This window comes from Brachionichthys hirsutus, chromosome 13 (genome assembly GCF_040956055.1).
Source record: "Brachionichthys hirsutus isolate HB-005 chromosome 13, CSIRO-AGI_Bhir_v1, whole genome shotgun sequence".
Classification (NCBI taxonomy): Eukaryota; Metazoa; Chordata; class Actinopteri; order Lophiiformes; family Brachionichthyidae; genus Brachionichthys; species Brachionichthys hirsutus.
In genome coordinates this window covers 12,642,984-12,662,346 of record NC_090909.1, presented here as the reverse complement: position 1 = coordinate 12,662,346, position 19,363 = coordinate 12,642,984, and the positions used below count along the sequence as shown (strand labels likewise).

Here is a 19,363-nt window from a genome sequence, read left to right as displayed (position 1 = left end):
TTGTGGATGTACAACAGTAATAACAAAGGTAGAATCAGTCGCCGGGGCAAGGCCCTGAAACCATGGCGACTGGAAGACACTCGCAGGCGGACTGTGTGATGAGATCACAGCTCACGCTTCAGGAGCTTCTTGGCATTCTTCATGTTCTTTATCACTGAGAAAGAGGCAGCACACCTGTCATGTCCGTGCTTCAGGTACGCTAATGCTAACATCGCTAGCAGACATTGACGCCGTTACGTACGTAATTTGAGGTCCTGGTCTTCGTAGGCATACATTCGGTTGGAGTAGCGCCCGTTGAGGTCAGCCCTCACCGTCATGGAGGGGTCTGTGGAGACATTGTTGGGTGTGTGGGTGAAAGGTTAGGGTTAGGGTCTGCATCCTGACAACCAATCACAGGCTGGCCTTCATACCAGCCGAATTCATCAGACGGCTCTTAGTACTTCAAAGACTGCACTGTGTTTCACAAACTGCAGTTAAAAACAAACCAACCCATATCACATCGGTTTGTTGTTCTGTAGAACAGCCGCAGTACATGCAGTACACATAGTACATGCAGTGCATACTCTACAGAAGCATGTACAGTACAGTTAAGTATGTACATTACATGCAGTACAGAAGTACATGAAGTATGAACAGTACAGAAGTATGCACAGTACATGCATAACATACAGTACAGAAGTACATGGAGTATGCATAGTACATGCAGAACATACAGTACAATAGTACATGCGGCACATGCAGTAAATCACATGACATCAGTTTGTTGTTTTAGAAAATAGATGTTTGTGTTCTTGTATTCATTCTGTCTACAAACCTCAGTATGAGCCACACAATAAACTACAAACGACAACATTAACCCTTAAAATGGGACAGATAAGTATTTCTAAAATTGAAATATTATTGAGTAAACGTTAAAACACTCAGTTGTTTGATGATGGCCAAGAATGCCATTTGTTTTATTGGACATCATACACCTTTAATGTACCCAAGTGTTGTCATAGCAACTATCCTGGAACGGTATCAAAGAAGGCAACACCTGCTGACCGATGTGTCGGATGTCTTACCGATGAACAGGATTCTGGGAACATACTGTCCGTCAGGAGAGAGATTTTTGTCTACGGTTTCATACTGGAAGAGAAAAAACATCAAACATCAAGAACAGGTAACAGGTACTGTAAAGCCCCGAGTACCTTTACGCGGTACTGTAAAGCCCCGAGAACCTTTACGCGGTACTGTAAAGCCCCGAGAACCTTTACACAGTACTGTAAAGCCCCGAGTACCTTTACACGGTACTGTAAAGCCCCGAGTACCTTTACACGGTACTGTAAAGCCCCGAGAACCTTTACACGGTACTGTAAAGCCCCGAGTACCTTTACACGGTACTGTAAAGCCCAGAGAACCTTTACACGGTACTGTAAAGCCCAGAGAACCTTTACACGGTACTGTAAAGCCCCGAGTACCTTTACACGGTACTGTAAAGCCCCGAGAACCTTTACGCGGTACTGTAAAGCCCAGAGAACCTTTACACGGTACTGTAAAGCCCCGAGAACCTTTACACGGTACTGTAAAGCCCCGAGAACCTTTATACGGTACTGTAAAGCCCCGAGAACCTTTACACAATACTGTAAAGCCCCGAGAACCTTTACACGGTACTGTAAAGCCCCGAGAACCTTTACACAATACTGTAAAGCCCAGAGAACCTTTACACGGTACTGTAAAGCCTCGAGAACCTTTACACGGTACTGTAAAGCCCCGAGAACCTTTACACGGTACTGTAAAGCCCCGAGAACCTTTACACGGTACTGTAAAGCCCCGAGAACCTTTACACAATACTGTAAAGCCCAGAGAACCTTTACACGGTACTGTAAAGCCTCGAGAACCTTTACACGGTACTGTAAAGCCCAGAGAACCTTTACACGGTACTGTAAAGCCCCGAGAACCTTTACACGGTACTGTAAAGCCCCGAGAACCTTTATACGGTACTGTAAAGCCCCGAGAACCTTTACACAATACTGTAAAGCCCCGAGAACCTTTACACGGTACTGTAAAGCCCCGAGAACCTTTACACAATACTGTAAAGCCCAGAGAACCTTTACACGGTACTGTAAAGCCCCGAGAACCTTTACACGGTACTGTAACGCCCCGAGAACCTTTACACAGTACTGTAAAGCCCCGAGAACCTTTACGCGGTACTGTTAAGCCCAGAGAACCTTTACACGGTACTGTAAAGCCCCGAGAACCTTTACGCGGTACTGTTAAGCCCAGAGAACCTTTACACGGTACTGTAAAGCCCCGAGAACCTTTACACAGTACTGTAAAGCCCCGAGAACCTTTACACAATACTGTAAAGCCCAGAGAACCTTTACACGGTACTGTAAAGCCCCGAGAACCTTTACACAATACTGTAAAGCCCAGAGAACCTTTACACGGTACTGTAAAGCCCAGAGAACCTTTACACAATACTGTAAAGCCCCGAGAACCTTTATACGGTACTGTAAAGCCCCGAGAACCTTTACACGGTACTGTAAAGCCCCGAGAACCTTTACATGGTACTGTTAAGCCCAGAGAACCTTTACACCATACTGTAAAGCCCAGAGAACCTTTACACAATACTGTAAAGACCAGAGAACCTTTACACAGTACTGTAAAGCCCAGAGAACCTTTACACGGTACTGTAAAGCCTCGAGAACCTTTACACAGTACTGTAAAGCCCAGAGAACCTTTACACGGTACTGTAAAGCCTCGAGAACCTTTACACAGTACTGTAAAGCCCAGAGAACCTTTACACGGTACTGTAAAGCCTCGAGAACCTTTACACAGTACTGTAAAGCCCCGAGAACCTTTACAATACCGCTGAAGACAGAATCTTATGTGGGACATTCTTATATGTCCTTTCGGAGCTCTTCTGATTATGGCAACAGATTAAACATTCATTACAAAAATGAGCAGACAGATCTAAAACGAAGACGGCAGACAAGATAAACGTCCTTTTGACTGTGACTCTGATGAGAGACATCAGTGATGTCACACATTGCAGAGACAACTGCAGATTTCTGTGATCCTTATTGACTAGTCCAGAAAAGAAACCCTCATCATGACTAGTTTGAATTATTTTATTCCTCCTAGTTTTGAAGCTTGAAGACAGACCGGCTTGTTCTTTTAGGTCCTGTAACTTACCACCAGATTGAGGATGATAAAGTCCTCATCCAGAGTCCTCTGGATCTCGTTGTCTTCAGCAACAACCTTTTTGAGCGCTGCAAGAGAAGCAGGTTTTTCAGAACTGTACAGTTGATCAGGGCGGTCTGACATCACACATCAGCAAACGCACAACTATAAAACAGGGCTGGTTCTTAATTCAACAATCACGAGTCACCTAGTGGCCGGCAGGCCAGACCCCCAGGACTCGGCTCTCTCACCTTGACTGTGAGGGCAGTTGTCCAGGTGAAAGATGACCATCAGAGGTTTGTTCCTAAACATTTCATCATCAGCTCAGTGAATTTCAAAGCGACAGTTAAACAATGTTTTGATGCCATTGTCATCTAAAACGGTTTCTTACCTTGATCTGGACCAGTACAGCGCCTCCTCGTAAGTCTGGGCCCACACCAGCTGATCTCCCCAACCTGGACAGACCAACACATCAGTTGCTAAATGATCTGCACATTAAGTGCGTTCTGCGCCTTCATGGTGCCCAACGAGCACACATTCACACTCCGGTGGGCCCACTGGGAGCAGTCTGGGGTTCAGGGTCTCGCCCAAGGACACTTCCACATGGATCCTAAGCGCTGACCACTGGTCACTGGATGGCCGGTTACCAACTGAGCCACAGCCGCCCCAGTTCAATGACTTCACACCAGAATTCAACTTCAGAGATGCTTACGGACCTCTGGACAGAGTCTGGGGGATCCTCCTGCCAGTTTTGGGGATGTAAACCCCTGCAAAGGTGGAGGATCCAGCCAACAGGACCAAGAGTATTAACAGCTCCCCTCTGATCATCCTTGCAGGCTTTCTGGAACATGATGAACACAAAAGAAATCACAAAGTGTTTTTCAAGTCTTCAAACTGACGTCAGTCCGGACAGGACTTTGTCCTCCTGAATCATGTCTGATCATCTTTGAAAGACTAAAATGGTTGAAATAGTTCTTTGTTATGTCACAGACCTTTCTAACAGTTTCCTTTACTGAACTTCAAATAGTTAACAGTAATTTTACAGACAATACTACTCTGTTATAAAGTTACACAGAATCTGTAAACTGAAGTAGGAGTGAAAGACCTCTCTGTGGAGAGTCCTGGACAAGCTCTGATTCTTACCTGTTCTTGACCGGTCAGGTGAGAAAGTAGGTGGACCACAGTTCCAGGATCTGCTTTCTCCCCTCTCTCACCTGTCCTGTATATAAGCACCTGTTCCCCGTGGGCCCGCCCCCTTCCTGTCGCCTCAGTGGACCTGGCAGCAGACCGAACCCCTCTCTGCAACACGTTTCCATGCATCGTACATCAGACAATGTTCAATCCTTGTATTTTATGTTAGGATGACGACACAAACATATGAAACATCCATGCAACTTGAAACTTTTCTTTAGCCTCTTGTTTGATCACAATAAAGTTGCATGGTCAACTATAGTTTACATAAAGATTTAATATCTGTCATTACTTTATTATGGGATTCATGTGAAAAATATCTGAGGTTTGGGGCTCTATTCCATTTAGTTTCATTTATTTAAGGGATTAAGTGTAAGCAAGTCCTCTGCACACCTGGAAGATAAATAGATTTATAGCATAATTTTATCACTCAATTCTATTACATTTAACGTTTTACAGACACATTAAGACATGAATGAATTTGGTCCATATTTTGCACACAGGTTAACGTAATACAGGTGAGATTGCATGTTTGGCTTGGACCCAAGGACAAGTCAGCATTAGATCCAGTAGTGGAACGTGATCAGAGACTAGATGATTGGTCTCTCTGTGATTGGCTCAGGATATAAACGTACAACTTAACAGTCTATCCTACAAAGTCAACATATTTATTCAGTCGACGATGAACAATGGATTGTGTTTGACATCCAGGTTTCATAGCTACAGTCTGTACACACTGGAACAGAATCTGGGCGACACAAATGTCCTGGAACTTACTTCTTACATTTTTAATCCTTATTATAATGGAATACCTTCTAACTTATCTGTATCCACTAATGGGTCACCCTACAGTGTCCCTATTTGTGGGGTCTCTATGTTAAAAATAAAATTAAAATAAGAAGCTCGTCCGATCTATGTTACAATGTATAAATATTATAATAATAGTTTGAATGTTGATCACAAGCAACGCCAAAATATTCAAAAGTTTAAATTAATTTACAAACGCATAGTCTTGTCTCAGTACAGAGAGGGCGGGGCTTAATGTTAATCCTGGCCCATTATATAAATGGCTCCTTTTTACCATTGTTGGTATTTAATTATTGAAATATATTGTATTGTATATATTAAATATGGCTTATTAAATATTTAGTAATCTATCCTATATATAAATGTTCCTTTTTGTTTTTCCATTATTAGTATTCCATCAGATAGGAAATTTTAGTTGTATAATGGGGTGGGATTTAATAAGTTTTCTTCTTCCCACTCCTTTTCAAGCACGATATAATGTGTTTCCTATCTTTATGTGCATGACCTTTGGTGTTTGTTTTGGACATATTTATTGGGTTTTTGTTTCTTTGGTCAAAAATATGGTTTCTTGTACACGAAAAGGTATTTTTTATTTTTATTCTGCTTGAAACAAACAATAAACTAAACTAAACTATATATTAGGATTTGAACAAGGTTTCACCATAAACACATCACAACTTTCGGCCATCTGGTGATGTACGAAATATAGCTGGGGTGCATTATGTTTTTTTCCCATGAACCCCAGGCAGCCTAAGCAGATAACACCAGTGAGACTGTAACAATAGTTACTGTAACACTAGTGACTGTAACACTAGTTACTGTAACACCAGTGAGATTGTAATACCAGTTACTGTAACACTAGTGACTGTAACACTAGTGACTGTAACACTAGTTACTGTAACACAAGTGAGATTGTAATACCAGTTACTGTAACACTAGTGACTGTAACACTAGTGACTGTAACACCAGTGACTGTAACACTAGTGAGACTGTAACAATAGTGACTGTAACACTAGTGACTGTAACACCAGTGACTGTAACACTAGTGAGACTGTAACAATAGTGACTGTCACAATAGTGACTGTAACAATAGTGACTGTAACAATAGTGACTGTAACACTAGTTACTGTAACACTAGTGAGACTGTAACAATAGTGACTGTAACACTAGTGACTGTAACACCAGTGACTGTAACACCAGTGAGACTGTAACACTAGTGAGACTGTAACAATAGTGACTGTAACACTAGTGACTGTAACACCAGTGACTGTAACACTAGTGACTGTAACACCAGTGAGATTGTAATACCAGTGACTGTAACACTAGTGAGACTGTAACACTAGTGACTGCAACACTAGTGAGACTGTAACACCAGTGACTGTAACACTAGTGAGACTGTAACACTAGTGACTGCAACACTAGTGAGACTGTAACACCAGTGACTGTAACACTAGTGAGACTGTAACACTAGTGAGACTGTAACACTAGTGACTGTAACAATAGTGACTGTAACACTAGTGACTGTAACACCAGTGACTGTAACACTAGTGACTGTAACACTAGTGAGACTGTAACACTAGTTACTGTAACACCAGTGAGACTGTAACACTAGTTACTGTAACACCAGTGACTGTAACATTAGTGACTGTAACACTAGTGACTGTAACACCAGTGACTGTAACACTAGTGACTGTAACACCAGTGAGACTGTGGAGAGGTTGAGCATAAGACGGGAGCCGGAGGTGAGTTTCATAAAGCTTTTACTCTCCACTTTGTAGATATAAATATATACCAAGGGGTTTTTTGTATACTGTATATCCCATATATATGTCCAAGCACCAGAAGTTACCTTTCTCCCCTAAGCACCAGCCCTTTAGTAAATGTATATATAAGTGAGACTGTATATACAGTATACAAAGAGTGTGTGTGTGTAAATATAGTGTAATTTATGGATTTCTTTTAAATATATGGTTTCGTTTCTGTGTATGATCAAAATGCATGACAATTCCTTAAATATATTTTAGTACACTGTTAAAGTTTCTTATGTTGAAAACATTAAACACAATAAAAATCAAGTTTGTTTTATTACTGAAAGAATTCTATTCATACATGAGGATGTTGGTGTCTGACTGTCGGCAGTGTTCAGTAGCAGTTCCCCAATAAAGGAAAGCTGTTTTACAATCTGTTTTCATCTTTCCATTATCTTTAGCACATACAGTATTTAGTGATATTAAAACTAGAATGTCCTGCAGTGGGAGCTCCGCGTGCCAGACTCATATGAATGGTCCCTTTGTTTGGCCTCGGCTCTGCTGCTGTCCAGCCAGTCAATCAGTGCTTTCACTTTACCGCCTGCATCCTGGACACCAAACACTTCTACCATCCGCAGCAGTCACCAACAGTCTGCCAAGTGTCCCTGCTTTACAAGGACTACGTAAAAAGCAACACATTAAATCACAAAACACAAAAGATGCAGACTATTACGACTTGTCTTTCTTTTTGTAGTATTCTGACACACGGACAACTTAGACAAGTATGCATTTCACTGAACCACTTCTCAAAGAATACACAGAAGACACAGTGGAGACGGAGAGAGCAGATACCCAACGACGTTACTAGCCTCCCATGTAAAAATAGATGACCAGCAAGCACAGACCTCCCCCAAGCAGCTCGTCACCATGGTGATCTGGATCAGCACCAGAAGGTTCTAGATTGTTCTCGGTATCTTGATACACCAACATGAAAAGTTAATTAACTCCATTAGTATTGGTCAACAATCAACCGAGATATTGAGGAACACGTTCTGAAGCTTCATCCAGAATCCAGGATCTCTTCTGGATCAGCACCAGAAGGTAATCCTGTTCCTGGAAACATTCCCAACGTTTCATCAAGATTCATTTGTAACTTTCTGAGTTATGTTGCTAACAAACAAACAAACAAACAAACAAACAAACAAACAAACAAACAAACACCGGTAATGACATTACACCCCCCCCCCCAGCAGAGGAAACAACAAGCACATGACAAAATGCGCGGATAGTAAATTAACTCAACATAATTAACGTATATATATATATATAGTTACTGTATATATATATATATACCATGTAAATGTCTGATGCATCACCAGCCCATCGCGTCTCGTCTCCTCCTCACATTGTTCCGGCGTTTCCGGGTCCTGAATCAATAAAGGTTTTAGACGCTGACATGCAACCCGGATGTGGGCGGGGCCTCGCGCCGCGGCGTCCTGAACCCGCAGCCGTTCTCTGGGCGGTTTCGGCCTGTCCCAGTGCCAAGGCCAATATTTGGACTCCAGGGCGGGCTACGGGAACACGTCCGTTCACCGGCCGCACCGGCCCCGCCCTGATCACACAGACGCTGCCATTGGCCAGAACGCACAAAGAGGATGCAACTTCCGGGTTTACGGTGACGCGCGGCGCGGCAGGTCGTGAACGACACACTTTACTGAGTACTGAGTAAATACTCAGATACTCCTACTCACGGTGCGAAATGGAGAAACAGTCAGCCTGGATTTATCAACGGATTTAAAACGTTTGCATTTGTAGTGTACAGTATTTGAATGAAAGAGTTTTTATTTCTGCTTGTACTTGTGCTTAGATATCTGTAAATTGTGTTTGTATATTTGTTATCCTAACTGTAAATTTGTATTTTAATTTGTTCAATAAAAAAAATCAAAAAACGCTTTGCCTGAGTGAGATAAAGCTGAGAAGTAGCACCAGGTTGTTTAAAGTACCGAAAGCTGCATCTGTCGGGCTGTTTGATCCGCCCCCCTCAGGCAGGATGCTCGGGTCCATCCGGACCAGGACCAGAACCAGAACCAGAACCAGAACCAGAACCGCCTCCTGCTCTATTTGCACTGCGATCATCTTCGTCTGTAAATCCATCCTTCGTGGTAAACTTTGATATTTCTGTATTTTTGATCTCAGTCTATTTTTATTGTTTGTTTCGAACAGAATTAAAATAAAATAAAATCAATACTACATTTTCGTGTACAAGAAAACATATTTCGGCAAAAAATCAATAATAACTAGACACCAGATGTGACACTGCTAGATAGCTTCGACACCTCTTAGTGCCCGGGAAGTGCCTCAAAAAGCCATTTGAAAATAATAAAAATAAAAATAATTTCTCAAAAAACAATAGGTTCCTTGAACCTCCGTTCTCGGAACCTAAATATATCCAAAAGAAAACACAAAATGCCATGTACACAAGAAAACACAAATAATTCATTATATAGTGCTTGAAAAGGAGTGGGAAGAAGATAACTTATTAAATCCCACCCCATTATACAACTACGATTAAAAATCTATTGGACTTCTAATAATAATAATAATGCGTTGGTTTTATAGAGCGCTTTTCTGGACACTCAAAGACGCTTTACATGGTATTACATTATTCATTCACTCCATACTTGGTGGAGGTAAGCTGCCCCGGGGCAGCTATCTGCCCCGGGGGGATACAGCTGCCCCGGGGGGATACAGCTGCCCCGGGGGGATACAGCTGCCCCGTGGTAGATACAGCTGCCCCGGGGGGATACAGCTGCCCCGGGGTAGATACAGCTGCCCCGGGGGGATACAGCTGCCTCCTCCTGACCACCACCGACATTCACACATAATAATGGAACATTAGGGACATTTATATAAAGCACACATTACTAAATAATTAATAAGCTATTTTTTATGTATTTAAATACCAACAATGGTAAGAAGGAGCCATTTATATAATGGGCCAGTGTTAACATTAAGCCCCGCCCTTCAACACAGTAGCTGAGATAGGGGAGTACTAGAGAACAGTATAATGTCCTGAGGCATCCTGATCCAAATATTCTTAGCTTTATTTATAATTGAGAGGCTTTTTGAAATGTTGGTTTTTTGTCTGGTCGGGTTTTGTCGGGTTTCCATGGCAACTTGTTATCAATTATCACTCCTAAAAATGTATTTTCAGTAACATATTCCAATTGAACATCGTCTGTCTGTATTTGTTTTCCTGGATTACTTTCGTGTTTAGCAAATATCATTACTTTTGTTTTATTCACATTTAAAACTAATTTGTTTCATTTTTTTGAACTCACCATTTACAGTACTCAAAAGTTCACTTTCATTGTCACTACTGTAAAAAATATTTGTGTTGTCTGCAAACAATATTAACTTTAGTAACTTAGATACATTGAAAATATCATTTTTTAGATATTGAATAGTTGAGGACCCAATACTGACCCCTGGGGGACACCACACGGAACATCAAGTTCTTCTGAAATATATCCTCCCATTTTTACATACCGAGTCCTGCCTGTTAAATAGCTTTTTAACCAATTCCCAGCCATTCCTCTAATTCCATATTTTCCTAATTTAGTGATTAAGTGATTTATGGTGCTTTTTTAAGTCCATGAATATTCCAACTGCATATTTTTTTGTATCCAGAGCATTTGTTATCTCTTTGACGGCTTGAACTAGCGCCATTGCTGTAGCCCGTTTGGCTCTAAATCCAAATTGCGCTTCATTTATTAGTTGATACTTTTCTACAAAATCATCCAATTGAGAATTAAAGAACTTTTCTAGAATTTTTGAAAACTGCGGCAGCAAGGAAATTGTTTTGCTTATTTTCATTTTTGTATAGTGGAATCATTTGAGCTATTCTCATTTTGGGGGGGACAAAGCCTGTTTTAAATGACAGATTACAGATGTGATCGGGCTTTATTAACGCCAGTCTGTTTAACAATGTGGAACATCTGTCGTTCCTCAGCAGCAGGTAAAGCCAGACGGAGGTTTGTGTAAACGTCGTGCTCATGTTAGCGCGGAGGAAAGTCTCCGTTTGTGAATCCTCTTCACTGAGTAGGTGGACAATAAACTCTATTCTGATTGGTAACAGCTGAACGCCGTAGAAGCTCCTCCCCTCCGGTGGCAATACAAATACACAACGAATACTTTGTAAAGCTCTTCTATTTCTGTCACTGCAATCAGTTCCCCTCTCAGATCAATAAGACTATTCTGATTTAAATTGGTGACTGCACATCCTCTGATGGTGCCACAGCGCCACCTGCAGGCTGAGAACAACCACTGGCAGGACATGCTGAAAACAGAAGGGAATAAATGGAAAACACGGATGAAAACGTGATTTAAGGGTCTAAGAAAGGGAAATGTGTGAAACTAATATTCAGAATATTTTCCCGGCTTCTGAGCAATAACCCGCTCAACACCCCCCCCCCCCGGCGCTTCCCCATCCGTCCAACGCACTAAATGAAGGCAGCATGTTCACTTTATTCCACGTACATGTTGGAAGCTCCAGTTTATTCGGTTTAGCGGAGCGAAACAGCGAGTGAAACGACGACAGCGTGTTTTCTGTATTTATACATTTCATACGGACAGAGAGCTGAACCCGCTTCAAAGGGATCATCCAGTTTGTATCAAAAATTAAAAAACAAAAACTAAATGGGGAGGGGGGGGGGGGGAAGGCAGCAACAAAAATCATCATCATCATCAGTCAGGTCCGAGTTTTCACAGAAAACGCTGGGGACCCCCGAACACACGGGGGGGGGCGCAGAGGGAGCGCCGACACGCCCAGTTAGCATGCAGCAGCAGCCGTCCCACTGGATCGGCCCCCCCTGCAGGACCAAATAAAGATTTCCTCTGATTCAATCACAGCTGGAGGTAAACTCTGTTGACCTTAAACCGTATAAAGTGCTGTCTCAGGCCACGCCCAACAATCCACAGGGATTCAGTCATGGGGGGGGGGGGGGGGGGCAGACGGCGACCTGTGAGAACACATTCATGGCGACATGATGGGGCAGGGAGGCAGCAGTGGCTGCTTTCAGTGCCACTGTTCAAATGACATTAAAACACACTGGTGCCGGCTCCGCCCCCCACGACACGCCCGCGACACGCCCACGACACGCCCACGACACGCCCGTCTCTCCGCTGTGCCCAGTCGCCAAAGCAACAACGTCCCAGAGTTCCCAGTGCGGTCTGCCCGTGTCTCAAGAGTCCAGGCCGACACCGGTTCCTGGTGTCCCGGTCAGCGGCAGGGGGCGCTAGTGTCCATGCTGGGGGTGCTGGCTGTGTTGGTTCATAGCAGGGTGGTTGGGGGGCAGCGGGGGTCCATTGACTCCCGGGTGGTAGAAGGCACAATTGCTCTCGTACCTGCAGCTTCCCTTCATCATGAAGTGTCGACACACGGGCCTCTTGGACATGTCTGGTGGGACGAAAGAAGACAACCATGAGACACACGACAGACAGCCATCCAGCACAACGCAGGCAACGCTGTGAGTCTGTCCTCCTCTGTCCTACTACTACTGGACTGTCTTCTTGTCCCCTGAGGGGTCGCCACAGCAACCCAACCGTCTCCACTTCACCCCGTCCTTTGCATCGTCCTCCCCAACACCAGCCACTCTCATGTCCTCCCTCACTACGTCCATGTCTCTTCTCCTGGGTCGTCCTCTAGTCCTGTCCTTTGCATCGTCCTCCCCAACACCAGCCACTCTCATGTCCTCCCTCACTACGTCCATGTCTCTTCTCCTGGGTCGTCCTCTAGTCCTGTTCCCTGTAGTCCTGCAGTTCCATCCTCAGCATCCTTCTACCGATATAGTCCCCGTCTCTCCTCTGGACATGTCCAAACCATCAAAGTCTGTCCTCTCTGCCCTTGTCTCCAACCTCCTCTACTGTCCAACCGTCAGAAAACAGGAGCTTGAGATTGGACTGCACACTGAGTACGCCCCCGAGTACCAAACTACCGATGGGCCCAGGACAAAGAGCACCGTACCATTCATGTTGCTGTGTCCTCCTCTGGGGCCCCCCCGGCCCCGGCCCCTGAAGCCTGGTTCTCCTCCTCTGCCCCGGCCTCCTCGGTGGAAGTGTCCTCCTCGGTGGTGTCCTCCTCTCAAAGAGTCCTCTCCCCAGTAGTTGCCATTGTCTCCCCGACCTTGGCTCGGCGGCGGTCCCATCATGCGCGGGCCCCCCCCGGCAGCAAAGGGTGGGCCGTGGTTATGGGGAGGCGGGGGGTGGTTAAATCGAGGCCCACCGGGGCTGTTGGGTGGGTAGCCACCGTTCATGGGCATTTGCATGTGCATGCTCATGTTCATGCTGTTCAGACCTGGACCGTGGCCCAGCAAGCCCTGGTTCACTGGGGGGGGGGGGGGGGGGGGGCAGAAAGCAGCGATGAGCAACAGAAACACAACGCTGCATGCAGTCCAGCACTGGAAGAAGGGTTTACCTGGTGGAGGCCCCCCGTGGCTCTGGCTCTGGTTCTGGTTCTGCTGCAGGGAGCCCAGAAGCTGCTTGATCTTATCCGAGAAGTCCGGCTGTTTGATCAAGTCTTCAGTCGACTGGCTCCCAGAAGCACCCTGGTTCACAGCGCTGCCATTAGACCAGGACGTCACCCGAGGCCCGGCACACGGGGTCACACCTACCATGATGGAGGAGATCAGCTCCTGGACGTTGACGGGGGGGGCCGCGGGGCTGCTGCTGGGGTTGGAGGCTTGAGGGCTGCGGGAGCTGGTGCTCAGGTTGACCATGAGGTTGGCGAGGACAGGGGGCAGCTTTGAGGGGTCAGTCTGGGCCATGCCAGAGCCCTGCTGGGACGCGGTGTCCATGGGCTCACTAAAGCCATCATCTAAGGAGGAGGAGTCCTGGAGGGGAGCGCAGAGGGGACGTGTTACACGTGGACAGGACAGGGTGGCATGGGAGGGACAGACTGAGTGTTCTGGTGGACTGACCTCATCCAGAGGTATGAGACGAGGAGGCATGGGTTCATAAGGTTCTGGGTCGGGTTCATGTGGGCTGTCGGGCACACTAGGGAGGACAGAGGACATTAGACACAGAACCGTGGAACATCTTCATCCAGCCGAGAAGTCCCGGCTGCATTTGCACAATCAGACTGTTGTCTCTAGAGGACCACCGAGTCCAGACTTTGTTGTCTCTAGAGGACCACCGAGTCCAGACTTTGTTGTCTCTAGAGGACCACCGAGTCCAGACTTTGTTGTCTCTAGAGGACCACCGAGTCCAGACTTTGTTGTCTCTAGAGGACCATCGAGTCCAGACTTTGTCGTCTCTAGTGGACCACCGAGTCCAGACTTTGTTGTCTCTAGTGGACCACCGAGTCCAGACTTTGTTGTCTCTAGAGGACCACCGAGTCCAGACTTTGTTGTCTCTAGAGGACCACCGAGTCCAGACTTTGTTGTCTCTAGAGGACCACCGAGTCCAGACTTTGTCGTCTCTAGTGGACCACCGAGTCCAGACTTTGTTGTCTCTAGAGGACCACCGAGTCCAGACTTTGTTGTCTCTAGAGGACCACCGAGTCCAGACTTTGTTGTCTCTAGAGGACCACCGAGTCCAGACTTTGTTGTCTCTAGAGGACCACCGAGTCCAGACTTTGTCGTCTCTAGTGGACCACCGAGTCCAGACTTTGTTGTCTCTAGAGGACCACCGAGTCCAGACTTTGTTGTCTCTAGTGGACCACCGAGGTCAGTGTATGTTGACTGGTTGAACATGTGACCCGATGCAGCACCATTAACGTTACTATCTACATCCCACGGCCTGAAAGGGTGTCCTTAACAAGGCCGCATCCGGTCCACATCCCTTCAACCGTGACCCTGAACGACTCCTAAGAAGCCATAACTAGCCTCTGATCCGGAGGAAGTGTCCCGTCTACCTTTCTTTGCTGAGGAAGATCTCCTGCAGGATGCCCATCTCACGGTCTCTCTGGGTAAGTTTCTCCGTGCTGTTGGCTCCAGCAGCCACCAGGCTGCCAGCCAGCATCAGGGGCCTCGGGGGTGCCCAAGGGACCCTCTCTTCCATTGCATCGTGGGACAGCCGACGGGCCATCTCAAACGTCTGCCTGTCCATCATCAGCTCTCTCTTGGCAGCCTCCCCAAAGTCTTTAATCTTGTTGACGTTGACTGGAAAGAATGATTGACGTGTCAATAATTCATACGTGTAGAGATTCTTTGAGCGTCAAAGATCAAATATAATCTGGACTCGTTCATAGAATCGCGTTTGTATAATCAGGTTCTCGTTTCTGGCACCGTGTCACTCAGAAGGGGACACTGGGACGAGACAAAACGCTGCGCAGGAGGCTCCTCTGCGTTTGTGGAAAGGGAGGGTTGCTCTCCCGAGATTAAGGGGGGGGGGGGGGGGTCGCTGCCCCGAGCGGGATAGACGATCAGAAGCGAGTGGGAGACGGATCAACGGGTCAGGGCAGCATCTCAGCCACGAGGCAGCGCTCTGGGTGTACCGGGGAACCCACAGGAAGCTGCTCTGGGCTACTTAGATGGGTAGCAGCCGGTCCCGTGGTAGATCCACCAGCGCCTCACCTCTCTCCGTCTCATCCAGATCAAAGTAGAAGTAGTGTTTGAGCTGGTCCTCCTCAGCCCAGTGGACGGTCTTCTTCTTCTTGCCCTTCTTGGTCAGGCCTTCTTCTTCTCCCCGCGGCTCTGCCAGAGCATTCGGCTTCTCGCCTGCAAGCAAGAGACAATGAGAAACGCGGAACAAAGCGGGGAGCCAGAAGACAACTTGCATTTGTCCTTGACCTGAACCCCGTCTGAGGCGCTAGGGGAGGGGGGCACTTTATTTCCTGTGGCGTTGGCGATAGCATATCTTCCTAACTAGTAAACCACCTGCTGGAGACCTGAGCCTGGAGCCAACCGGCCCAAGCGTTGCTCTCTCTCGGTCCAGTCTAGTGCTGTTCAGCTCTGTTAGCGCCCTTAGCTCATATGCTAACGTGTCTCTGCCTCCAGACCGCTTATACAGGCTTTGCTGCTCAGACTTCCTGTTTGACCTTTCAGTGCAAATACAGGAAGTAATACCCCACAGGCAGTCGAAGAGTATTTCATTTTCACCTCAAACTTTCTAGAACTCTGCCCCCCCCCCCCCCCTGCATCATTTCCAGCTTGGCCTCAGAGAGCGTGAAAAAGGCCTACCAGCGTCAGCAGCCTCGGGGTCCTCGGAGGGAACGGGGGTCCCCGGCTGCTCCACCTCCTGCTTTTCATCAGGGGCGCTGGAAGCAGAGGCTTCAGGAGACGAAGGCTTAGCAGGGGACAAAGCATACGCCGAGGGTCTGCTGTCGAACGGACTCGTCTGAGGACAAACGAGCAATGGATGGACAGCGGGATGAGAGGAGCCCGGTGGGAGCAGGAGTCCCAGAGTAGCAGGTACGCGCGGGCCGAGCCAGTACCTTGTTAGATGTAGGGGACACTGCTTTGGTATTTGCTGTAGGAGTCGGACCGGACTTCTTCTTCTTGATCTTGATGCCTGGCACGGGGGCCGAATTCAGGGCATCTAGGAACCCGGTGCACTCCATGGCTGCAGTAAGGAGCACACAGATGCTATAACACCCCCATATCCTCCACAAAGTATTCTCGGGGGGGGGTCTGAACTCACGCTGCGCTGGAATGATCTTCACTTTGATTTCTTTGGGGGCATTACATGCGATATTTAGAGGTTTGTATTTCTTTTCCAGGGGTGGAGCTTCTGATGGGCCGGAGCTGACGGGTGACAATGAACGGACAGGTGAGACTCATCACTGCCCTGGAGGGGCACACGTGCACGGCTGAGGTGCGTGTCTGCCCCAGAGGGGCAGCAGACGGGGACACTACCTTGGTCTCTTGAGGACCGGAGGCTTGATGTTGTACTTGTCGCCCAGCTGTGGGGCAGCGGGCGTCTTCTTAGCAGGAGTGGGGTTGGGGGTGTCCATCTCTAACCCTACACAACACACGGATTACTTCCTGCCCACCCTTAAAGCTTCAGGGCAGCATCGCCATGGCGATCGGGGCGAGCTTACCTATGGAGCGAATCTTTGTGTGGCTGGGGGCGTGGGCTTTGGGCTTCTCCTTCTTCTTCTCCTCATCTCCACTCCTCTCCTTTACCTCCTTTACCTCCCTGACCAGGACCTTGCTCTCCTCCTTCTTCTTCCTCTTCTCTGCAGGATGGGGACAGACAGGCGGTTAGTGCCTTCGACCACAACGCAACAGGAAGACACCCCAAAGTGAGCAGGTCGCCCCCTACCAGCAGGAGAGCTGCTACTGCCGGAGACGCTCTGGGAGCGGATCGTAGCCATCCAGCCATCGACCAGCACAGACGCCAGCTTCCTCAGCTCTAGGAGTAAACACAAGAACAACAACAGCGTCAGCCGGAGACGCTGCAGCCCGCGCTCGGGTCCGGGTCTCCCACGGCAACGCCGCCTACCTTCAGTGTCTGCGCTCTTGCTCAGCTGCTTCACCAGCTTGGCTGTGTTGTTCTGCTCGGAGACACAAGCGGCGGGTCAAGCCACGACGACGGCAGCTGGTTTATCTTGGTGGGCGGACCGGGACAATACCTGTTTGAGGTGGTCCACTTTGAGAGGCAGCTTCTGCAGTGTGAGCAAGATGAGCTGCAAAAGGGGGGTGTTGTTGGTGGTTTTGGAGTAGGTGAGCCAGGAGTTGAGCAGCCTGTAGCCCCCGACTCGGATAAACCTGCGAGAACAACAGACGTTTACCGCCATTGACCGAGTCGAGGGAAGTGACTAACCCGTCAGTACAGGAGTCTCCGTCGGTACGAGGGACGACCCTACCTGTTGAGAACATCGTGGGATTTCGTCTGCAGCAGGATGTTCAGGTACATACACCTGCTGACCATCTTGGTAGAAGCTTTCATCAGGCTGGAAGGAAGAAGAGCCGGTTGCTGCTGCGTCCATCACAAAACAGAACTCACAGCGGCCGTACACCGAAGGCACAGACAGGCCACACAACTCACCTGAACACCTTCGGAACCCCCTCCAGGCTGCGCAACTCTCCATCTTTCCCCAGCAGAGCCTCCACTCCCTTCAGAATCTCTCTGGGGTCCATCAGTCCCCCTGCCATACCTGGAACACACGAGGAACCCGATGAAATGGGACCGCCATGGACCACAATCGCACACGAGACCCTTATGGCCTAGAAGTCAAGCTCCACGCGGCAGGACAGACTTTGTCCAGGACTTCATTAAACCAGACACGGGGGGGACCGGTTCACACCAGCTACATGAAACCTGAGCTGCACCCAGATGACGGGAGTCCTTCCTAGTCACTGCTGGACACGACCAACCTGTCCTCATCAGAGCCAATTCCCCCACATCAAGGTCCAGAAACTGATGGACAGCCAAACCAGGACCTCTTTATATACCTGCTCACATAACAGCCTGCGTCTACAAAGTCCCGTCCACACAGTCAAACATGTCCACAGGTACAGGCGTACACAGGCGGTGCCTTTCCCTTCAGCGCCGCGGTCCCGTTAGAGCCCGACCGGAGCGGGTTCCTCATCGTCCTGCACGTCTTTGCTTCCAGCGCAGGGCCGTGTCTGCTAAATGTTCGTCGGTGTATCTTCCACCTCAACATGTGATCAAACAGGAAGCAGTCGTACAGCAAGCCGTTTGCTTATAAAGCAGTAAAATGTAACACTAAAGGTAATAACAGGAGGCCCAAACACACAAAGGGGGGAACGCGTCACGGTCGTACGAATGTTCGCAACGCATGCTACTCATTCGTCTAATTTTTAATAGCACGTCTATTACAATCATTGAACTGAGACAAAACAACAAATCAAAGAGCGAAAGACTTCATCAATCCAGAGGTCGGACGAAAGGCTGGAGACGGAACAGGGAGGACCGGCTGCCAGTGTGAAGACGCTCGTCTGTCCCTTCACATGTGAGACTGAAGCCAGAGGGACCGGCCTGACAGCCCTCTGTCCTCCCTGTGCCCGTTGCTGGGCAACGACAACAACGGGACACTGGTACACAACTGTGTACACTAACTTTGTGACTGGCTGTTGCTGAATGTTTAGAATTAACTTATTCCTAACCCCGTGATGAAGACGAGGGCGCCCAGCCTTCGGAGAGGACGTGTCCCCGGGCCTAAACAATGCGTGTCCCATGCTCGGACCTGGCCCTGGCCCTGGTTCTGGTTCTGGTTCTAGGCACGCATTAGAACTATCGTGATGTGAGAATCAGGTCTTACCCCAGAAACTGTCTTTATATTGTCTCAGACTCCACAACTCCTGTAAACGTCACAGTTATTACACACATATAAGCGCCAGGCTCAACGGCGTCCTCCGCCGCACTACTCACTGCCGCCACTCGGGAAACAGGAGCGCAACATTTGTTTGGCATTCTGCACTAGTGCACGAGGAAAGGGTGAACAGTCAACGCGCGCGGCGCGCGGCCGCCGTCACGGGAGGACATGG

The 19,363-nt window shown here is 47.8% G+C and overlaps 2 protein-coding genes across 4 annotated transcripts; both read right to left on the bottom strand.

Annotated features, from left to right (window-relative positions):
* On the bottom strand, positions 1 to 8,330 carry agr2 (anterior gradient 2). Of its 3 annotated transcripts, none has more exons than XM_068747176.1 (9): positions 8,317 to 8,330; positions 4,309 to 4,464; positions 3,882 to 4,006; positions 3,557 to 3,620; positions 3,417 to 3,469; positions 3,178 to 3,254; positions 1,065 to 1,128; positions 242 to 325; positions 1 to 154 (listed from the first exon to the last, which is right to left on the bottom strand). In XM_068747176.1, the coding sequence occupies exons 3-9, from the start codon at positions 3,991 to 3,993 to the stop codon at positions 105 to 107; spliced, it is 504 nt and encodes a 167-aa protein (XP_068603277.1). In that variant the 5' UTR covers positions 3,994 to 4,006; positions 4,309 to 4,464; positions 8,317 to 8,330; the 3' UTR covers positions 1 to 104. The 3 variants fall into 3 exon arrangements, with proteins under 3 accessions (XP_068603277.1, XP_068603276.1, XP_068603275.1); XM_068747175.1 differs by having other exon boundaries at positions 8,265 to 8,326; XM_068747174.1 differs by lacking the exons at positions 4,309 to 4,464; positions 8,317 to 8,330 and having other exon boundaries at positions 3,882 to 4,198.
* Positions 8,331 to 11,418: 3,088 nt separating this feature from the next.
* Positions 11,419 to 18,128, bottom strand: ppp1r10 (protein phosphatase 1, regulatory subunit 10). The gene is made up of 17 exons (XM_068747140.1): positions 17,901 to 18,128; positions 17,719 to 17,805; positions 17,485 to 17,620; positions 17,355 to 17,406; positions 17,175 to 17,264; positions 16,951 to 17,088; positions 16,766 to 16,871; positions 16,551 to 16,654; positions 16,345 to 16,472; positions 16,091 to 16,247; positions 15,485 to 15,628; positions 14,824 to 15,070; positions 13,889 to 13,964; positions 13,583 to 13,801; positions 13,414 to 13,516; positions 12,937 to 13,320; positions 11,419 to 12,369 (listed from the first exon to the last, which is right to left on the bottom strand). Exons 1-17 carry the CDS (start codon positions 18,005 to 18,007, stop codon positions 12,209 to 12,211), a joined length of 2,439 nt encoding a protein of 812 aa, XP_068603241.1. The 5' UTR covers positions 18,008 to 18,128; the 3' UTR covers positions 11,419 to 12,208.
* Positions 18,129 to 19,363: the final 1,235 nt, after the last annotated feature.

Coding starts and splice junctions, on each gene's coding strand:
- agr2 (XM_068747176.1), bottom strand. CDS start 3,993: ATGATCAGAGGGGAGCTGTTAATACTCTTGGTCCTGTTGGCTGGATCC. Junction 3,255..3,416: donor CAACTGCCCTCACAGTCAAG/GTGAGAGAGCCG, acceptor CTTCTCTTGCAG/CGCTCAAAAAGGTTGTTGCT. Junction 1,129..3,177: donor TTATCATCCTCAATCTGGTG/GTAAGTTACAGG, acceptor TTTCTCTTCCAG/TATGAAACCGTAGACAAAAA.
- ppp1r10 (XM_068747140.1), bottom strand. CDS start 18,007: ATGGCAGGGGGACTGATGGACCCCAGAGAGATTCTGAAGGGAGTGGAG. Junction 17,265..17,354: donor CAAGAGCGCAGACACTGAAG/GTAGGCGGCGTT, acceptor GTTTACTCCTAG/AGCTGAGGAAGCTGGCGTCT. Junction 16,248..16,344: donor TGTCCCCTACATCTAACAAG/GTACTGGCTCGG, acceptor GTTTGTCCTCAG/ACGAGTCCGTTCGACAGCAG.